This window comes from Anabrus simplex, chromosome 3 (genome assembly GCF_040414725.1).
Source record: "Anabrus simplex isolate iqAnaSimp1 chromosome 3, ASM4041472v1, whole genome shotgun sequence".
Lineage (NCBI taxonomy): Eukaryota > Metazoa > Arthropoda > Insecta > Orthoptera > Tettigoniidae > Anabrus > Anabrus simplex.
In genome coordinates, this window is record NC_090267.1 from 287,870,275 (window position 1) to 287,886,142 (window position 15,868).

Genomic DNA, 15,868 nt, shown 5'->3' on the forward strand with positions numbered 1-15,868 from the left:
CAGTTTATGGAGTATGATTATTTGATAGCGATGTTCTTGGTAGGCTCACCGTTATCTCATTTACAGACACCCAAACTTCAAACATCAACATCTCTAAACCTATGTTTGGCGGGTTTGCTCTTCTCTTCCAGAAAGCCTCGTATTTGACATGAAGCTGTGACCTGGCCAGTGTCAAGGATGAAATTTGAATTCAGGCAGCAATGACAAAATTTCTGAGAAGCATGTTACAGAAGAGAAGAGGAGATAAACTGAGAAATGGACACATGGAAATAGTAAAGTTGGAAAATTGAGTTAATATAACTTTTCAGCTGGTGATGCATAAAATATAACAGAACACTATAACATATCTGTAAAAGTACACATTAATAATAGAATGACATATTTCATTCTACAAGAACATCCCCAGATTCTATCAAATAACTTCTAAACATGTGTATGGTATATATCCACAATATTGTTTGTTGTGTCAGCGATTATGAATGGGTGATGACTGATTTCAAGGTCATTGGCCTCAGTCATGGCTTGCTAACATAAACCTCTCTGTAGGGGAGGTAGGGATGACAGAGGAAGAAAAGCTGTTTGAGAGAGAGAGAAAGATCCTGTTTGGGAGGCCACTGCCTAAATTCAAAGAATTTTGTACAGATGGGTAAAGACATATTAGCTATAGTGATGTACCTTCCCGCCCCCCTTGCTAAATGGAGTTCCCCTCCTCCCTTACCCCACCTACAAACAGGGTTGTGTTTGCCAGCTACAACCAAAAGCCTGACAACCTGAAATCAGTCCAGGCTTGGATACTGAAGATAACTGATGTATAGAACCACAACTGGACAATACATAGTCCAAATGGTTAAAAACTTTCTCATATTCATTAAAGTGTCAATAACAGACATCAATATTCAACTAACTTGTCACACTTGCTCATATCACCCATTCACAATGATTGAAAAGTTTATGCAATGTAAACAATATTGTAGGTACATATACAGGATATGCATGTTCATAAGTGATTTGATAGAATCTGAGAATATTCTTGTAGATAAAACCATTCTGTTATTAATGCGGTTTTGTTTTACAGGTACTGTATGTTATAGCATTTTAAGAGTTATATTTTATGCATCAATAAATTGAACAAATTAAAAGTGATATTAAGTCACACTGAAAAAGAATAGCTTCCTTCTTAACAAAAAACAAAAAATAAAGAAACTTCAGTGACAAAACAAAGTTAAGTATACCGAGATGGTTTGGACATATTAAATATATAAGTGAGGAAAACTATAGAAATAAGAGAAAAGTGAGATCAACAATCATTCATTTTATGATGGAGGGACTTAGTTAAGAGTAACATTAAACAATGAAAATGGATTGGAACATGGTAATTGATGAGAAATATTGGAGAGAAACCATATTTGTCCACACATGAATGGATTTGGAAAAAAAAGGAAATTGTCTTTATGATGAAACCATACTTAATGGAGTCTCTGGACTCCACTGTCTACACTGAATTTTTTTTCCATAATACTTACAGATCATGTCTTAGTATTTTCAATGAATTGAAAAGTACAGTATATCCATTATCAAACTATGAAATACAGTATACTGCAACTTAGAACATGCTGGATTAGCCATGTTACACTTTGGCTCTATTTCTCCCATTATTCTGCCATTCCTGGACAATACACAGTCCAAATGGTTAAAACAGTTCCCCTTCTTAAATTTCAAGTATTCTACATGCCAAATAACATCTTGCTTCTAATGAGCTTTTAATTCATTACAAAGTCAATAGGGTATTTTATATTCGCAGGAGGCTGGACTTCCGATCGGTGGGCCAGGGTTTAACCCTTACTTAATGTTGGAGGTGCACTACAACAACCCTGAACAACGGACAGGTAAGAGAGACGCACACTTAATGAACATAACCAGTCATGAAAGGTACTTAGTGTAGGCCCAGTGGAGTCCCGTTAATTCAAACTAATTGGGACCAGAGACTGTTCGGATCACAAAATTTTCTGATTAATCGCAGAATAGTTTCTACAATACAGCACATAATTTGAAATGTCCATTCTTTAGCATTTACACTAATAGAATACTGTACAAATTTACAGTAGTTAAGAACTCATAGAGAACAAAACGACTAAAACTAGGTTAAAACTTGTCATCAATTCAAACAGACCAAGAAATTGTAGCTGTGGTGGAAAAAGAATCTGGAGTTGATGAGGAACAGAATGACAGTGACCGGGCGAGTTGGCCATGCGCGTAGAGGCGCGCGGCAGTGAGCTTGCATCCAGGAGATAGTAGGTTCGAATCCCACTATCGGCAGCCCTGAAAATGGTTTTCCGTGGTTTCCCATTTTCACACCAGGCAAATGCTGGGTCTGTACCTTAATTAAGGCCACGGCCGCTTCCTTCCAATCCTAGGCCTTTCCTATCCCATCGCCGCCATAAGACCTATCTGTGTCGGTGCGACGTAAAGCCCCTAGCAAAAAAAAAAAAAAAAAATGACAGTGAAGAACAATGAACAACTAGTGTCAGTCTTTGCTGAGCTGAGCTAGTGAACAGATGTGCATGGTAACGATCCCGAAGTGCACGTAAAGCAGTATAGGCATAACAGTGCAGCAGTATAGGAGTGTGATAGGGCGATGGCACAGCCGGGTCAAGTGAATCAGGATGGATACAAATTAGGAGTTAATAAAGGAAGAGGACTGACAGAACTGTTGATGGTGGCAGCTATAGTGGCTACTCTATTAGTAATTGGAGGCATCAAGATGAACCCAGGCCCACTGACATGGGAGGACATAGAGAAAATCAAGGAAGTTGTGTGTGATGTTCCTCAGGCTGACCAGACCAAAGAAATGTTCGAGGTGCAGTATCAACAGATCAACGATATGAAGGACAGCATATCCATAGAACTAACAGAAATAAAGGTGAAGATAAGAGAAGACAAGGAAGAAAGAGCGATTCTAAATCTGAGGATAAAGGCGCTATAAGAACAAGTTCAGGTACAATGGCGAGATATCAGAAGAACGGAGGAGGAGAAGAAAATAAATATTATTATTTACGGCCTGGAGGAAACGGAAGGATGAACTCAGTCTTAAAGCTAATGAGAGAGAATTTAGGCATTGACTGTACTGAAAGGGATATAGATGATTTGTATAGGATGGAAAAGAATAGGGGAAGAAGACCTGTTAGAATTAAGTTTGTTTCTTTATTAATGGCAAGCCGAATTTTAAATAGTGCGAGGAACTTGAAGGGCAGCAGGGTTTGGATAAGAAGGGATATAGACAGAAAAAGCCTCCACAAGCAAAGAGTTCTACAATTCCATTTACGATAAGCAAGAAAGTCGAATGTATGGACATTTTTAAGAGGAAACCGCTTGCATCTGATAGGAGATACCTGGGCGAGAATGTGGATAGTCAGTGATCTGGATAATATGTTCAAGGAACAAAGTAAGTAGTTTGGGTCATCAGCGGAAGTGCATGGTGTAGGAGTGATGACACAAGGAATTCCAGAATCTACGTGCAGTGCTGGTGTTAATAACCCTGGACAGGTGATTCAACGGACTATGTCAGATCTTCCAGTGGAGTTAAATAACAGTGGGAGGGACGACGAAGTGAGCTAGATATCAACATCGGCGCTGTGTGGAGGAGTTGACTTCCAGGCGTAGGTCAGTGACTCTAAAAGACTTCTTTCAGAAGAAGGGGATGGGTTCAGATAGTAGAGTAAAAAATCACAGAAGAACTATCTGAGAAGGACATTATTTGCTCTCCAGAGGGGAGTATAATGGAAGTGGAAAGATCTAGAATGACTAGAAGCAAGTCAGGGAATTTAGTAGAACATAGAAGTAAAAAATAACTAGAGTTAAATGTATCAAAGGAGGGGATTGGATGACAGTGAGAGAAGAGAAGTGGTGGAAGGACAGAAAACGATGGAGAGGCTTATGTTCCAAGCAAACCCAGCCTGTGATTGGAAACTACCCCAGATGATAATGATAATGTTAATGATGATAATGTTTTACGTGGTCAAGATGGCAGTGGTGATTATTGTTTTAAGAGGAAGTACAACTTGGCAGCCATCCTCTATCAACACCAATCAGAAGGAAAGTGGAAGAGGTCTGACACTTCGAAAAGCCAGGTATTGGCAAAAGAAAGGGAGTGGCCATGCAGGGTGTGAAAACGGAAGACTCCCTAGGTCTCAAAAACCTAATACCATCAGAGTCAGGGAAACAACAAGAGTTGACCAAGGGAGGTCAGATAGGAAAGAGGAGCCCTAGAAGCCTGACAAGTAAGTGGAAGTAATGCCGGACTCACCTAACGGAACCGTGATCGCCAACCCACACTTCCAAGTTGAGAGTCCCTGTTCCGACATCTCTTATAACTGGCAGGGGATACTATGGATGTTATTCTACCAGCTTCACTCACAGGGGTTATGTGGTCGAGAATGGAGCCAGAAGAAACATGTGACTGCAAAGGGGTTTAGAAATTTCAATTCTCCTATTTAAATAAATATTTTGAATTAGTTATTCTGAAAATAATGAAAACACAAATGTGACACGCAAACTTTGCTTGGGAGCAATCAATTAGTAAGTTTGCTTAGTCTTACTTAGTGATGATAGCCACTATCCTAATAAATACACAAAATGGAGTAAAGTATATTTCCTTGCAAACTTTGTTATCATTCCATCCCCATGTAAAAAGGAAAAATGTCAGTGATTTCCTAAAGACTCATATTCTGTGAAGTATTTGTAATTTTAATAGTAATTCTATTGATTACTTGTTGAAAAATTAGTAATTGAGTAACATTTCTCTCAGGTAACTGTAATCCAGCCCAATTACTTTTATTCTATACTTTTCCCATCACTGATAATATGATATACACAGAACTGGGACTGATGGGGAGAAGATAGTATACAGGCTCTCTCACATAAACCCAGAACTGGCGCACAATGTTTAAACTCTGCGCTACAGCAGCTGCAGTATGGGAGGCGCGCACATAGTTCTTGACCTTGCAAGCACGAGTCACCAATCTGAATCTCAGCTGTTAACATGGTGAGACAGTTATAATTGCAACACCGTATTTTTGTATGTAAAAGTTGTGGTTTCATCTTAATGGTCATGTAAACAGTCATAACTCTCGCTATTGGTGTGAAGAAAATGCTAATGGTATTTATGAAGTCCCTCATTATGATAGGAAGACTGGTATTTGGTGTGCTGTTAGTGCAAGACAAATAATTGGGCCTATTTTTTTTTCGAGGCGACAGTAAATTCAGAGAGGTACCAAGATGACATTTTGATACTGTTCTTCCATCAGTTAACGGAAGAAGAAAAATCGCATCAGTGGTTTCAACAAGATTCAGCTTCTGCTCATACAGCAGAAGATTCCCTTCTTGTGATCTTGGAAGTGATTGCAGACAGAGTGATTAGTGCTGGTCTATTTCCCCCACATTCTCTAAATCTAACAGTGCGTGATTTTTACTTGTCAGGTAAACTGAAAGAAAAAGTGCATCAAACAAATCCTCACACACTGGAGGAACTGAAAAGTAACATTACAAATGAAATCAGAAACATTACAGTGGCAGAACTCACTTGCATCAGCCAGAATGTGGTTACCAGATACACTGCCTGTAGGATGACACTTCCAGGATCTTTTGTAAGGTACGATTTTGTATAAGATTATATACACACTTAAAGCTGGGTGGCTGCGTGCTGAGGCAGCTGCTGTAGCGCAGACTACAAATACTGTACGTTCAGTCTGAGTTTATTTGAGAGACCTTGTATGAAGACATGGAGATTTTCCAAAACCATTTGTATGTTTGGGGTCTTTGTCTCCTTTTTCTGTTGCTTCCTCTTCCTGCATTAAACCCATAAATGTTAATTACTTATGCTACATATTTAGTTGTACCTGTGAAAGCAGTACCTTAATCTATTTTATTCATTTGGAATGAACACAACATTCTACTTAAATGTTACTTTAAAGAAACTCTAACATGTTATCATTTACACGTACAGATTGGGTGGACAGTTCTGGAGTACGCCTGTACCTCACTCCATCACTACGTCAGTATGATGGTGGTGTCATTGAACTGGGACTGGAGTATACAGACAAGATGGCCATTCCACCAAATCAGCCTGCATTCACTCTGAGTGGGTTTTGTGTTGCTGAGTGCACAGCAGTGGTAAGTGAAGTAATTCAAGTATTTTGAGATATTTCCAGCTTTCAAGAAACTGTATAACTTACATCTGCTTAAAATAATTAAAACAAACCAATAATATCTTAGGGTGAAAAAATGAAATAAAAAAGAGCAAGCCCCATTGCACTACAGCCCTGATGGGCCTAGGCCTGCCAATCAAGCACTGCTGATTATGAAGTGATGTATGGTCAGCGTGATGAATCCTCTCGATACTTGTATTTCTAGACTGGAAGGATCAAAATTAGCTTGTGTAAATTCTGCAAGAGTTCACACACATTGTGGGCATCATAACATATACATAGACAATGCAATTGGTTGTATAGTGTAGTGGTGGTCATGATTTTGAATGCTGGAAACATGCTCTTTAATTACTGTTGGTTTTGTGTTGGAAGTCTATGAAAACATTATTCTACATGCTGATGTGCACATTCTACATTAAGGTCATCTTTGGCAACTACACTTTTGCCAATGTGTAAGAAAAAGAAAAAGAAAAAAGGACTTATAAATTTACATTCTGTCACATACTGTGACACGATTCCAAAAGGCACAACATCTTTGCTCGACACTGCTAGGACGGTTTTCCATGTAGGTTTATGGTTGTCACACAATTTAGTTATGGGGCTACGTTGATAATATGTGAGGTTGAAAAAAGTGAAAGTGAATGGAAGATACTTCCAAAAATCCATTATGACACCTGTCTAGAGGAGATATATCCCACAATTGTATGGTGTGGATTCAAACCAGGTGTGGATCCATATGGAAGGCCTGAAGTCATACCATTCAAACATCTGCACATTTTTAAAATCAGGAAATGGATCAGGCATTAAGAATTCATGTAATTCCATTTGAAGACATTCCTGTTAAGAGCCCTGATGCTAGTGCAATAAATTTCTGCACATTTGGACTGTCTCCAACATGCTATCCGTGCATCCTGGATGGTCTATGGCAAGCTTTGTACAGAAGAATGGGACAGATTTCCCTTGTCTGTGCTCCGCCAGAGTTATTCAATGGAAACTTTGATGTCAGATGATAGCTGACAGTGCTAAGGGTCCAATAGAACATGATTGATGGTGGTGGCGGCGAGGTATCTCGTAAGGCAAGTATCCTTGAAAATAGGTTGTTGTATATAAACTGAATGACCTTCTGTATACCACTTAACTCAGCTATCTAAGCTGACTCATGTACAGCTTCATCCATTCCCAGAAAAGAAACCTACATGCTAACGGCATTGGGTATTTACATAAGTATTTGGAAGAAAGTCCTCAATGATTCCCATGAAATGAAATGGCGTATGGCTTTTAGTGCCGGGAGTGTCCGAGGACAAGTTCAGCTCGCCAGATGGAGGTTTTTGATTTGACTCCCGTAGGCGACCTGCACGTCGTGATGAGGATGAAATGATGATGAAGACGACACCCAGTCCCCATGCCAGCGAAATTAACCAATTATGGTAAAAATTCCCGACCCTGCCGGGAATCGAACCCGGGACCCCTGTGGCCAAAGGCCAGCACGCTAACCATTTAGCCATGAAGTCGGACAATGATTCCCATAAAGTTCTATGATTCCCTACTGGAGACACATCCATGTGTAAGGATTATTCATCGAGTTTGAATTCAGGAGACAGCAGAGCTGAAAATTGTTTTCCAGTTTTTCTCATTTTCACACTAGACAAATACTGAGGCTGTATTTTAATTAAGGCCAATGTCACTATCATTCCAATCCTAGTACTTTTCCTATCTCAGCATTACCAAAGACCTATTTGTCTAAGTGTTAAACTAAACACAAAATTGCATCCAATATCAAAGTAATAATTGAACAGCTGGGCTGAGGGGCTCAGACGGTTGAGGTGCTGGCCTTCTGACCCCAACTCAGCAGGTTCGATCGTGGTTCAGTCCAGTGCGATTTGAAGGTGCTCAAACATGTCAGCCTTGTGTCGGTAGATTTACTGGCACATAGAAGAACTCTTGTGGGACTAAATTCTGGCACCTTGGCGTCTCCAAAAACCTTAAAAGTAGTTAGTGGAATGTAAAGCAAATGGCAATATTGTTATAATAATTGATCATGTGGAGCAAGAAAGTCTAAATTAAAAATATTTTTGAAGAAATAAGACAATTCAAGACAGGGCAATAAAACAAATCTACTTTAATTCAACAAAGGAGGAAATTTGTTCAGTAAGGCAACCTGAAAGTTTGGGGAAGCCAAAAGAGATAAGAAATGTATACACATTTCAAGTCTTCTCCAGGTTTCATAAAAAATCTCAAGAAAGATTTCAGAATTTCTCATTAATAATTTATTTTATGTCATCTGTCGATAAACAAGAAGAATAAGAAATTCAGCAATATGGGAAAATTGTGAATCTCTAAATACAGTTATATTGAACTTTTTAAATGTTGCCCAACTGCACTTAGTTCTGAACTAATTATTGGTTCTAAATTATGTAGAAAAAGAGGAAAAATAATGGTTTGTACTGCATACTATGCAATATAACTTATTGCTTCATAATCTGATCAAATGTATCCAGACTTTTTTCTGAAGCCTAGGTATCAATGCAATCACATTTACCAGTAAAAATGGAGACAAAGTACTGTGTGTTGTTCAGAAATGTGAAGTACCAGTAGAAACCAGTAGAATGGGCAGGTCATGGGAGCTCAGTTAATTCAAATGAATGAATGAATGAATAAATGAATGTTTATTACAGCAAAATAGCTAGAGAAAATATATACATGTACTGTAAATACATAGGTACAATAAAAGAATGTGGTTATAGTTAATCGCTACCCAGTTTTGTTAAATAGTTGTTGAATATGTTACAAATCTGTTGGGGACATTTTAACTTTCTCAAGTTGACTAGTGTAAGTGCAATTATGTTGTGGAAATATGACACATTCATAACAAATTTAATGACAGACAGGGAGGATTGCAGAAGGTGGATCATGAAAACTGAAAGACACTGAAAAGAAAACCCTTTCATCTGCGAATCTCTGATCAGATTAAATTTTGGTACGACTTCACTAGGATTGTTTTATTCAGCCATATCAAGATTAGATGTCCAATTGTATATGTAGCACCTGTTTGGAGAGTCAAAGTTTGCTCATTTAGGCATGACATAGACAGAAGTGAGCAGCGGGAAGAAGGTAGAGGCGGCGCGGCAGGCCAGTTGATCCGCCATGCTTTTACTCTTTTTCTCTCACACACACATTACTTCCCTAGCCCCAGCCTCGACAATTACTGCTACTCCATGAGGCGATAGAGACCGTGCTGCACTCAAAGCAATATTTTGCAGTATTCATGAAAATAGGCCATCTTTTTGACCGTGTGATGTGACCTAGATGTGTTTAATTGCGATGTGTGGTAAATTGTTATATAAATGTTATATATACAGTGTAAATGTGAACAATTATGCGCCGTTGCTGTTTACTTGTGAGTACTTATGGTTGTTTTTAACTATGAACAGATCACACAATGAATGACCACATCCTGCTATCTGTGAATGGGTGGAACATTGTTCAAAGCCTAATGGCATTATTTGTTAAAGAAGACTAGCAGGAAATTGCAATAAATAAAGCAGAGGCTGATCTGAATTTTGAGATATACAATAAGTATTCTGTGCATATTCCTTTAAAAAAAATAAAAAGGGAAAGACCAAGTGTTACTTAATTAATTTATTTACTGTATTTATTTTCAGGACTTATACAACATGTTAAAGGCAATGTGTGTGTTGATGTAATTACAGAAGATTCACTGCATTTCTTGATCCCAATCATACTACCGACCGATTGTGATGCCATTAAATACGAAAGTTATTTCCTTAACGCTGCGGTGTGTGACGGCCAAGACGTTAAAGACAGCATGCTGGAAAAGAAATGGAATTTTATTGACATTTCCTACAAAAAAATGCATCGATTACTGGCTAAATGATGGCAGTAAACAGAGAAATCTTAAGTCTGTTACGCACACTTACCGACGGCTAAAACATCCATCAGATATTTACAGGTGGGAAAAGCGAGTACCGGTATGAGAAGAAGGGACAAAATGTGAAAAAAATCTAGTATGTTCTCCGAGAAACATTGCAAAAGTTCAAGGATGCAAAGGCCGCACACAAAATTGTCCACGATTGTAATTTTAATAGATGGACACATCAAGCAGCTCAACAGGTACATTTTTCTTCTTCCAATGCTTTTGTGGGTGAATAAATTTAAATGGTCTTGTAATACTGTGTCATGAAAAATGACAAGTTGTCACAAAGTGATAAACAAATGATTTCCACAGTATTGTTGCAATTTCGAATAACTTTTTGAGTGATGCAAAATACGAAATCAACAAACATAGTCTCTTTAGTGCATTCAACATAGACCATTCAGGGTTCAGTTTCGAATTCCACGGTGGCAGTATATTACACGCACATGGGGGTGAGACTGCATTAGCCGAGGCGCAATCACTCAACGCATCAACGCACAGTTACACTATGTAATCTATTATATCAGCAAATGGATGCCTCTTACCAGTGGTTATTATTGTTTTGCAAGAAAAAATGGCACCCTTGGCCCAAGGGTTAAGGAAAGCTTGTTCCAAGCCCCAAATCTCTACGCCGATGCCTCTGAATACAGAAAATTGGACAAAAATATTTTTCAAGATTTTCCCAATGTACCTGATACCAGTGTGCTTATCCTTGACTCATGGGCAGGTCAGACAGAGAACAATATTAAAATGGTATGAATTGAAGGAAAAGAAGTACTTGTAAAGAAAGATAAATTTGAAAGGCACTACGAGAATCATACAGATTCCATATATGGAAACAATTCATCAGAAACTTCTACAATTTTGCTTTGTTCCACAATTTGAACCTCAATATCCAAGAAAGAAACAATATTCTTTGCATCCAAGCCTTTGTACACAGTCAGCTGTCTTCTCCAAGGTTTACAAAAATCCAATTTCATTGTGCTTTCATTCCATGAACTTCAACATTTCATTTGCTCCTTGTATTGAACTGTTACTAATCAAATGCTCATGGTACAAGCTTGTTTATGCTTTAACAACTTTTTATACAGTATTTGTGTGCTGTGTACACTAAATAGAAAATGTAATAAAAGTATTTTTTTTACAAGCAATAGAATATTTATAGCACATAACACAGCAATAGCTGTCATTTTCCTTACACAGTAGTGTGTCAGTATTTACGTAACGTACGCAGGAACACACGGTCCCGTACACCGCATGGAGTGGCAGCAATTGCGGACGTTAGAGAAATAATGTGTGTGCAAAAGAGAAAGAGTGTGGCAGATCAATTGGTCAGCCACTCTGCCTCTACCTGCTTCCCGCTGTACACTCCTGTCTATGCAGTGGACACTCCCTAACAGGTGCTAAATATAATTATGATAGTGCATCTAATTTTGATATGACTGAATAAAATATTCCTACGGAAGTCGTACCAAATCTCAATCAGATTGGAGACTTGCAGATGAAAGGATATTCTTGTGAGTGGAACAACTGACTGTGAATTTTGCAGAGGTACTATTTATGGCCTGCACCATGATCCTGAGTTGGCACATGGTTCAGCAGTTGACTATAAACAACATTTCTCCTGTGAATGACAACCATTGAGTATTACCTAAATTAGCATCAAGGCCACTTGATAATAGACGACTGGAAATATGTAATTTAGAATGTATCATGTGATTTATGTTGACACTTGCTTTTGTTTGTTGAAATCCAAGTTTTTTTTTTGTCGCATCACTTCTGAAACATCACACCACCATCCAGAAGATTATATTGTTATTTCCTTCTTTTAATGTTTATCAATACTGGATGAATGCACCTGTTTTTTTTTAGTGGTGTTTTAAGTCTTCAACATCTAGATCCAGTGGCTGGAACTTTGATGTCATGTTCAGTTGTAAAACAGCAACCTAGGTAACTTCCTAGTTAACAGTGATTTTAGGGTGAGAAGGACAGTTATCAAGAAACAGAAGGATTTCCCATTTTTCATATACAAATTTCTCTAATGGAGTTTATGTAACCAAAATTTGTAAATTCCACTTACACATGCATTGCTGTTGTTTTGGTATCTCTTAGGCTATGATTTTATACCTGGAAACTATTTTGACTTAGCAAATCTACCGACTGCTAACAAGGGAGTTAGCACAACTTGCGATCGCAATTGCAAAAACTTTCTGGTTTGTATTTAAGTGCCTTAGATGAACATTACTAATATGCACACAATATGTGCCATCGACAATTACACTGCACTTTACAATCGTGCACATGTTCAGGCACCGAGTTCAAAATATGGCTTGTTGGTAGCTCTTGGCAAAAGATTACGAGAATGAGCATGTCAACAGAGTATTAAGTACCGAAAACAGAGTTGCTTATCACGGTAGGAACACTTCATGACTGCTTGCAATAAGCAGTCTTCCGAGTCACATGGCTTTTGAACATGAAAAATATGTTCAGGTGGTGATTGAAACCTCTCTGGTCTGAAGTCATCGTATCCAGCTACAGTCCAGAAGTACCGAACAAAGCAAAGACTGGAGAACAGAAATGATTGTGTAGAATGCACATCAGTAATGAAATGGAATCCCTCGACGATGGTGTGAACTGATAGTCGTTAAGGATAATGTGATCTTCAGTCCGCTTCAGCACTGCCTTGAATTGTTGGAAGAATAGCACATCAAGTGGCTGAATGTAATGTGTGCACCCAGGAGGGATGTTCTTGACTGTGTACACCATATTTTGAGGTCGGATAGCATCGATATGCGTTCTGTCACGATATGTCTCGAGGGAATCAACCAGAAGAAGAGATTCCTGTGCTGCATATGGGAAGTACACATTTTGAAAGAACTGCGTCATGATTTGTTTCGTGATTAGGCTGGACTTTGAAGCAACTTGAACCAGATTTTGTGGTTTCAGCATGTGTTGTGCTACTTGCCCTCCAAACTGACCATTAGGTTCCTGGTAAATAACCAGCAACGTGGGAAACACATAACCACTTGCCGAAGTAACAGGTTGGATGGTGTAAGAATGAGTTGTTACGTGATCACTCCGCACCAAACTTCTTACCGATTTCTCTTCCTTGTAATGCACAGTTCGCGATGACTGAAGTTCTTTTCATATACGGTACCCCTTTGACCGGTATTATAAATCTGTATACGTTCCATGGTATTCATTAAGGACATTACCTCTTTGTGAAACTCATCACTAGAGATGGGAATTATAGGCACGAATAGGTTAGAATGCAAACGTATTTGAACAAGGCGCAAGTGAAATCTAGCCGCTCTACAGATATGTCGGGGAGTTGCATAAATTTTAGGGGTTCTGATAATTCAGATCGATAATATTTATGCAAATCTCACCGCAGAACCGTCATGCGGGTAACATACACTTGCGCCTTGTTCAAATACATTTTCATTCTAACCTATTCGTGCCTATAATTCCCATCTCTATTCATCACATTGTTCCTTCACGTCACCATATGTATTCCAGGCTTTAGTGGTTACACATTTTGTTATTGACCGTGAACCAAGATGGTGTCCCTGTTTAAACCGTGCAACCCATCCATGGATAGATCCAGTGAATGGAATCAGTCCTATTTCTCGAGCCTTTTCTAAACCCCAAGCACGAATATCCCTGTTGTGAACATTAGCGCCTGGAACAGTTCTCGCCACCCTGAATTTCTCAGCTACATAATCGTAAAGCAGGGGAAGTTTTGAGCACTGGCCTAGCTCCCCTTTTTCTACTACGTGACATAAATATCGTAGATGATGTGCGTCTTGCACCATATGATATCGTTTCTGTACTGTATTGAAGCTTAATCGTTTGGTTTTCCCAGAATCTTGAAATGAAATTATCTACTTTGCCTTTTCAAAATATACAGCACCCCATCTCTTCCTCTCCAGCGGGCTGGCAGATACACAGACGACTGGCCTCCATCACTTTTTATTAACAACTCTTCCTCACAGTCAGGTTCTGGGTCATCCATAATGTTTCCACAATCAAATATGTCCTCCTCTGCATATTCATATTCTTTAATATAGTCTATTGTATGTTCTTGATGTATATTATTACCGTTGTTTGCCACTGTTTCGTCTATCACACTGATTATGAATGCAGCTGCATTTCTCTCACTTACCATAATTTCTCTGGATCTTCATTTGTGTTTGTAATGGCTAACAATTATACTCACTATATTGGCAGGATTCATTATCACACGATTACGGTGACAGTGACTCGCTACGAAATTGGAAACACCACAAACAGAAGGAACTTTATGAATGGTTAAAGCAGATAAAACACAGACCGAGGTCCCTATTATACTAGCTCCCTTGCTCTTATGCGGAATGTCTGTCTGGTTCCCCTAGATGTCGCATCGGCAACTGTGTTGGGTGGCCTTGGACACGGCGTGGTGTGTGTCGACCATAGCATACACATAAAATAACTAAAGTAGCTAGAGAAAACGTTTACAGTGTCTAAAGTTACTAAAGCCACGATATCATGTTCGATATGGTCTACTTTGAGCAGAATAGCGAATCTTCGTAACTTACAGTGTAATTGGTGATGGCACTTAAGTTATACAGTGTTGTAATCAGCACCTCAGACATATTCAGACAAACCACAAATAACCTGCAATTGTGATTGCAAGTTGTGCTAACTCCCTTGTAAGAATTCAATTTCTTTTTTACAGACACCGATAGGTCTTATGGTGACGATGGGATAGGAAAGGACTAGGATTGGGAAGGAAGTGGCTGTGGCTAAGGTACAGCCCCAGTATTTGCCTTGTTTTTCACATAAACATTTGTATAAGAGGCCGTTTTCATCAGGATTAAAAATATAAGTGCTAGAAGATCTGGCAGCATGTCCCATCAATAACTTTCACAGTTATCTTTGGGTATTTAATTTAATTCACAAGTTGGCTCACAATGAACAGGATATGAATCCACACTGGGCCCTCGTGGAATGGGAAATAGAAATGAATATATGCTAGACCTATGCATGAGAAATAACCTGATAGTGAGTAACACTTGGTTCAACAGAAGGGACTCCCATAAAATCACAAGATATAGCTGGGATGATAAAAAGGGTACAGTAATAGATTATATTCAGTATACCTGAGGTGGTTAATAAACTCACCAAAAGTAAGATCGCTTGAAAAACAAAAACTCAAGTTTAAATGTAAATTATGAAGTGATCCCAGAAATAGCATAGTTACAATTGAACTTACCTTAAAGATTCACTTTTATGAATTTATGACACATAAATTCACACCTCTTAAACCAATTTTGGATGGTAACCATTGAAAGAAAAAAAGTTTATTCTTTTTTCCAAAGTTTTATCTAATTTTGTGCCGACTAAACTATAATAAAATGAAGTATGTGTGTGTATGTGTATGCGCACGATGCCCAGCCAAATCTATGGCATGATGAGATCTGAAATTTGTAACATAGGTAGATGGAAAGGGATCCAAATGCACCTCAAAGCCAGATTTTAAATTTTTGCTTTTGTTGGTGGGTAATGAATGAAAAACCAGTTGTAAACTTATCTTGGGATATGACACACCATTGTGCTTTCACCAGGAATTAATGCATAGAGTCGCTGTTGCTAGGCAACGCACATAAGATAGGTAATACAAGTCAAGGAGCTATTTTAAGTCCATGGCGTAGGAAGCCATTTTCGGTACCCGACACAAGGAGACACTTAT

At 38.6% G+C, this 15,868-nt stretch overlaps 1 protein-coding gene across 1 annotated transcript in view; it reads left to right on the top strand.

Annotated features, from left to right (window-relative positions):
* Tbh (Tyramine beta hydroxylase) overlaps positions 1 to 15,868 on the top strand; it is a 145,100-nt gene that overhangs the window by 81,343 nt on the left and 47,889 nt on the right. Inside the window, exons 5-6 of the mRNA XM_068227054.1 lie at positions 1,802 to 1,886; positions 6,002 to 6,168. Of these exons, the coding sequence (XP_068083155.1) occupies positions 1,802 to 1,886; positions 6,002 to 6,168 (252 nt within the window). The remainder of the gene's footprint in view (positions 1 to 1,801; positions 1,887 to 6,001; positions 6,169 to 15,868) is intronic.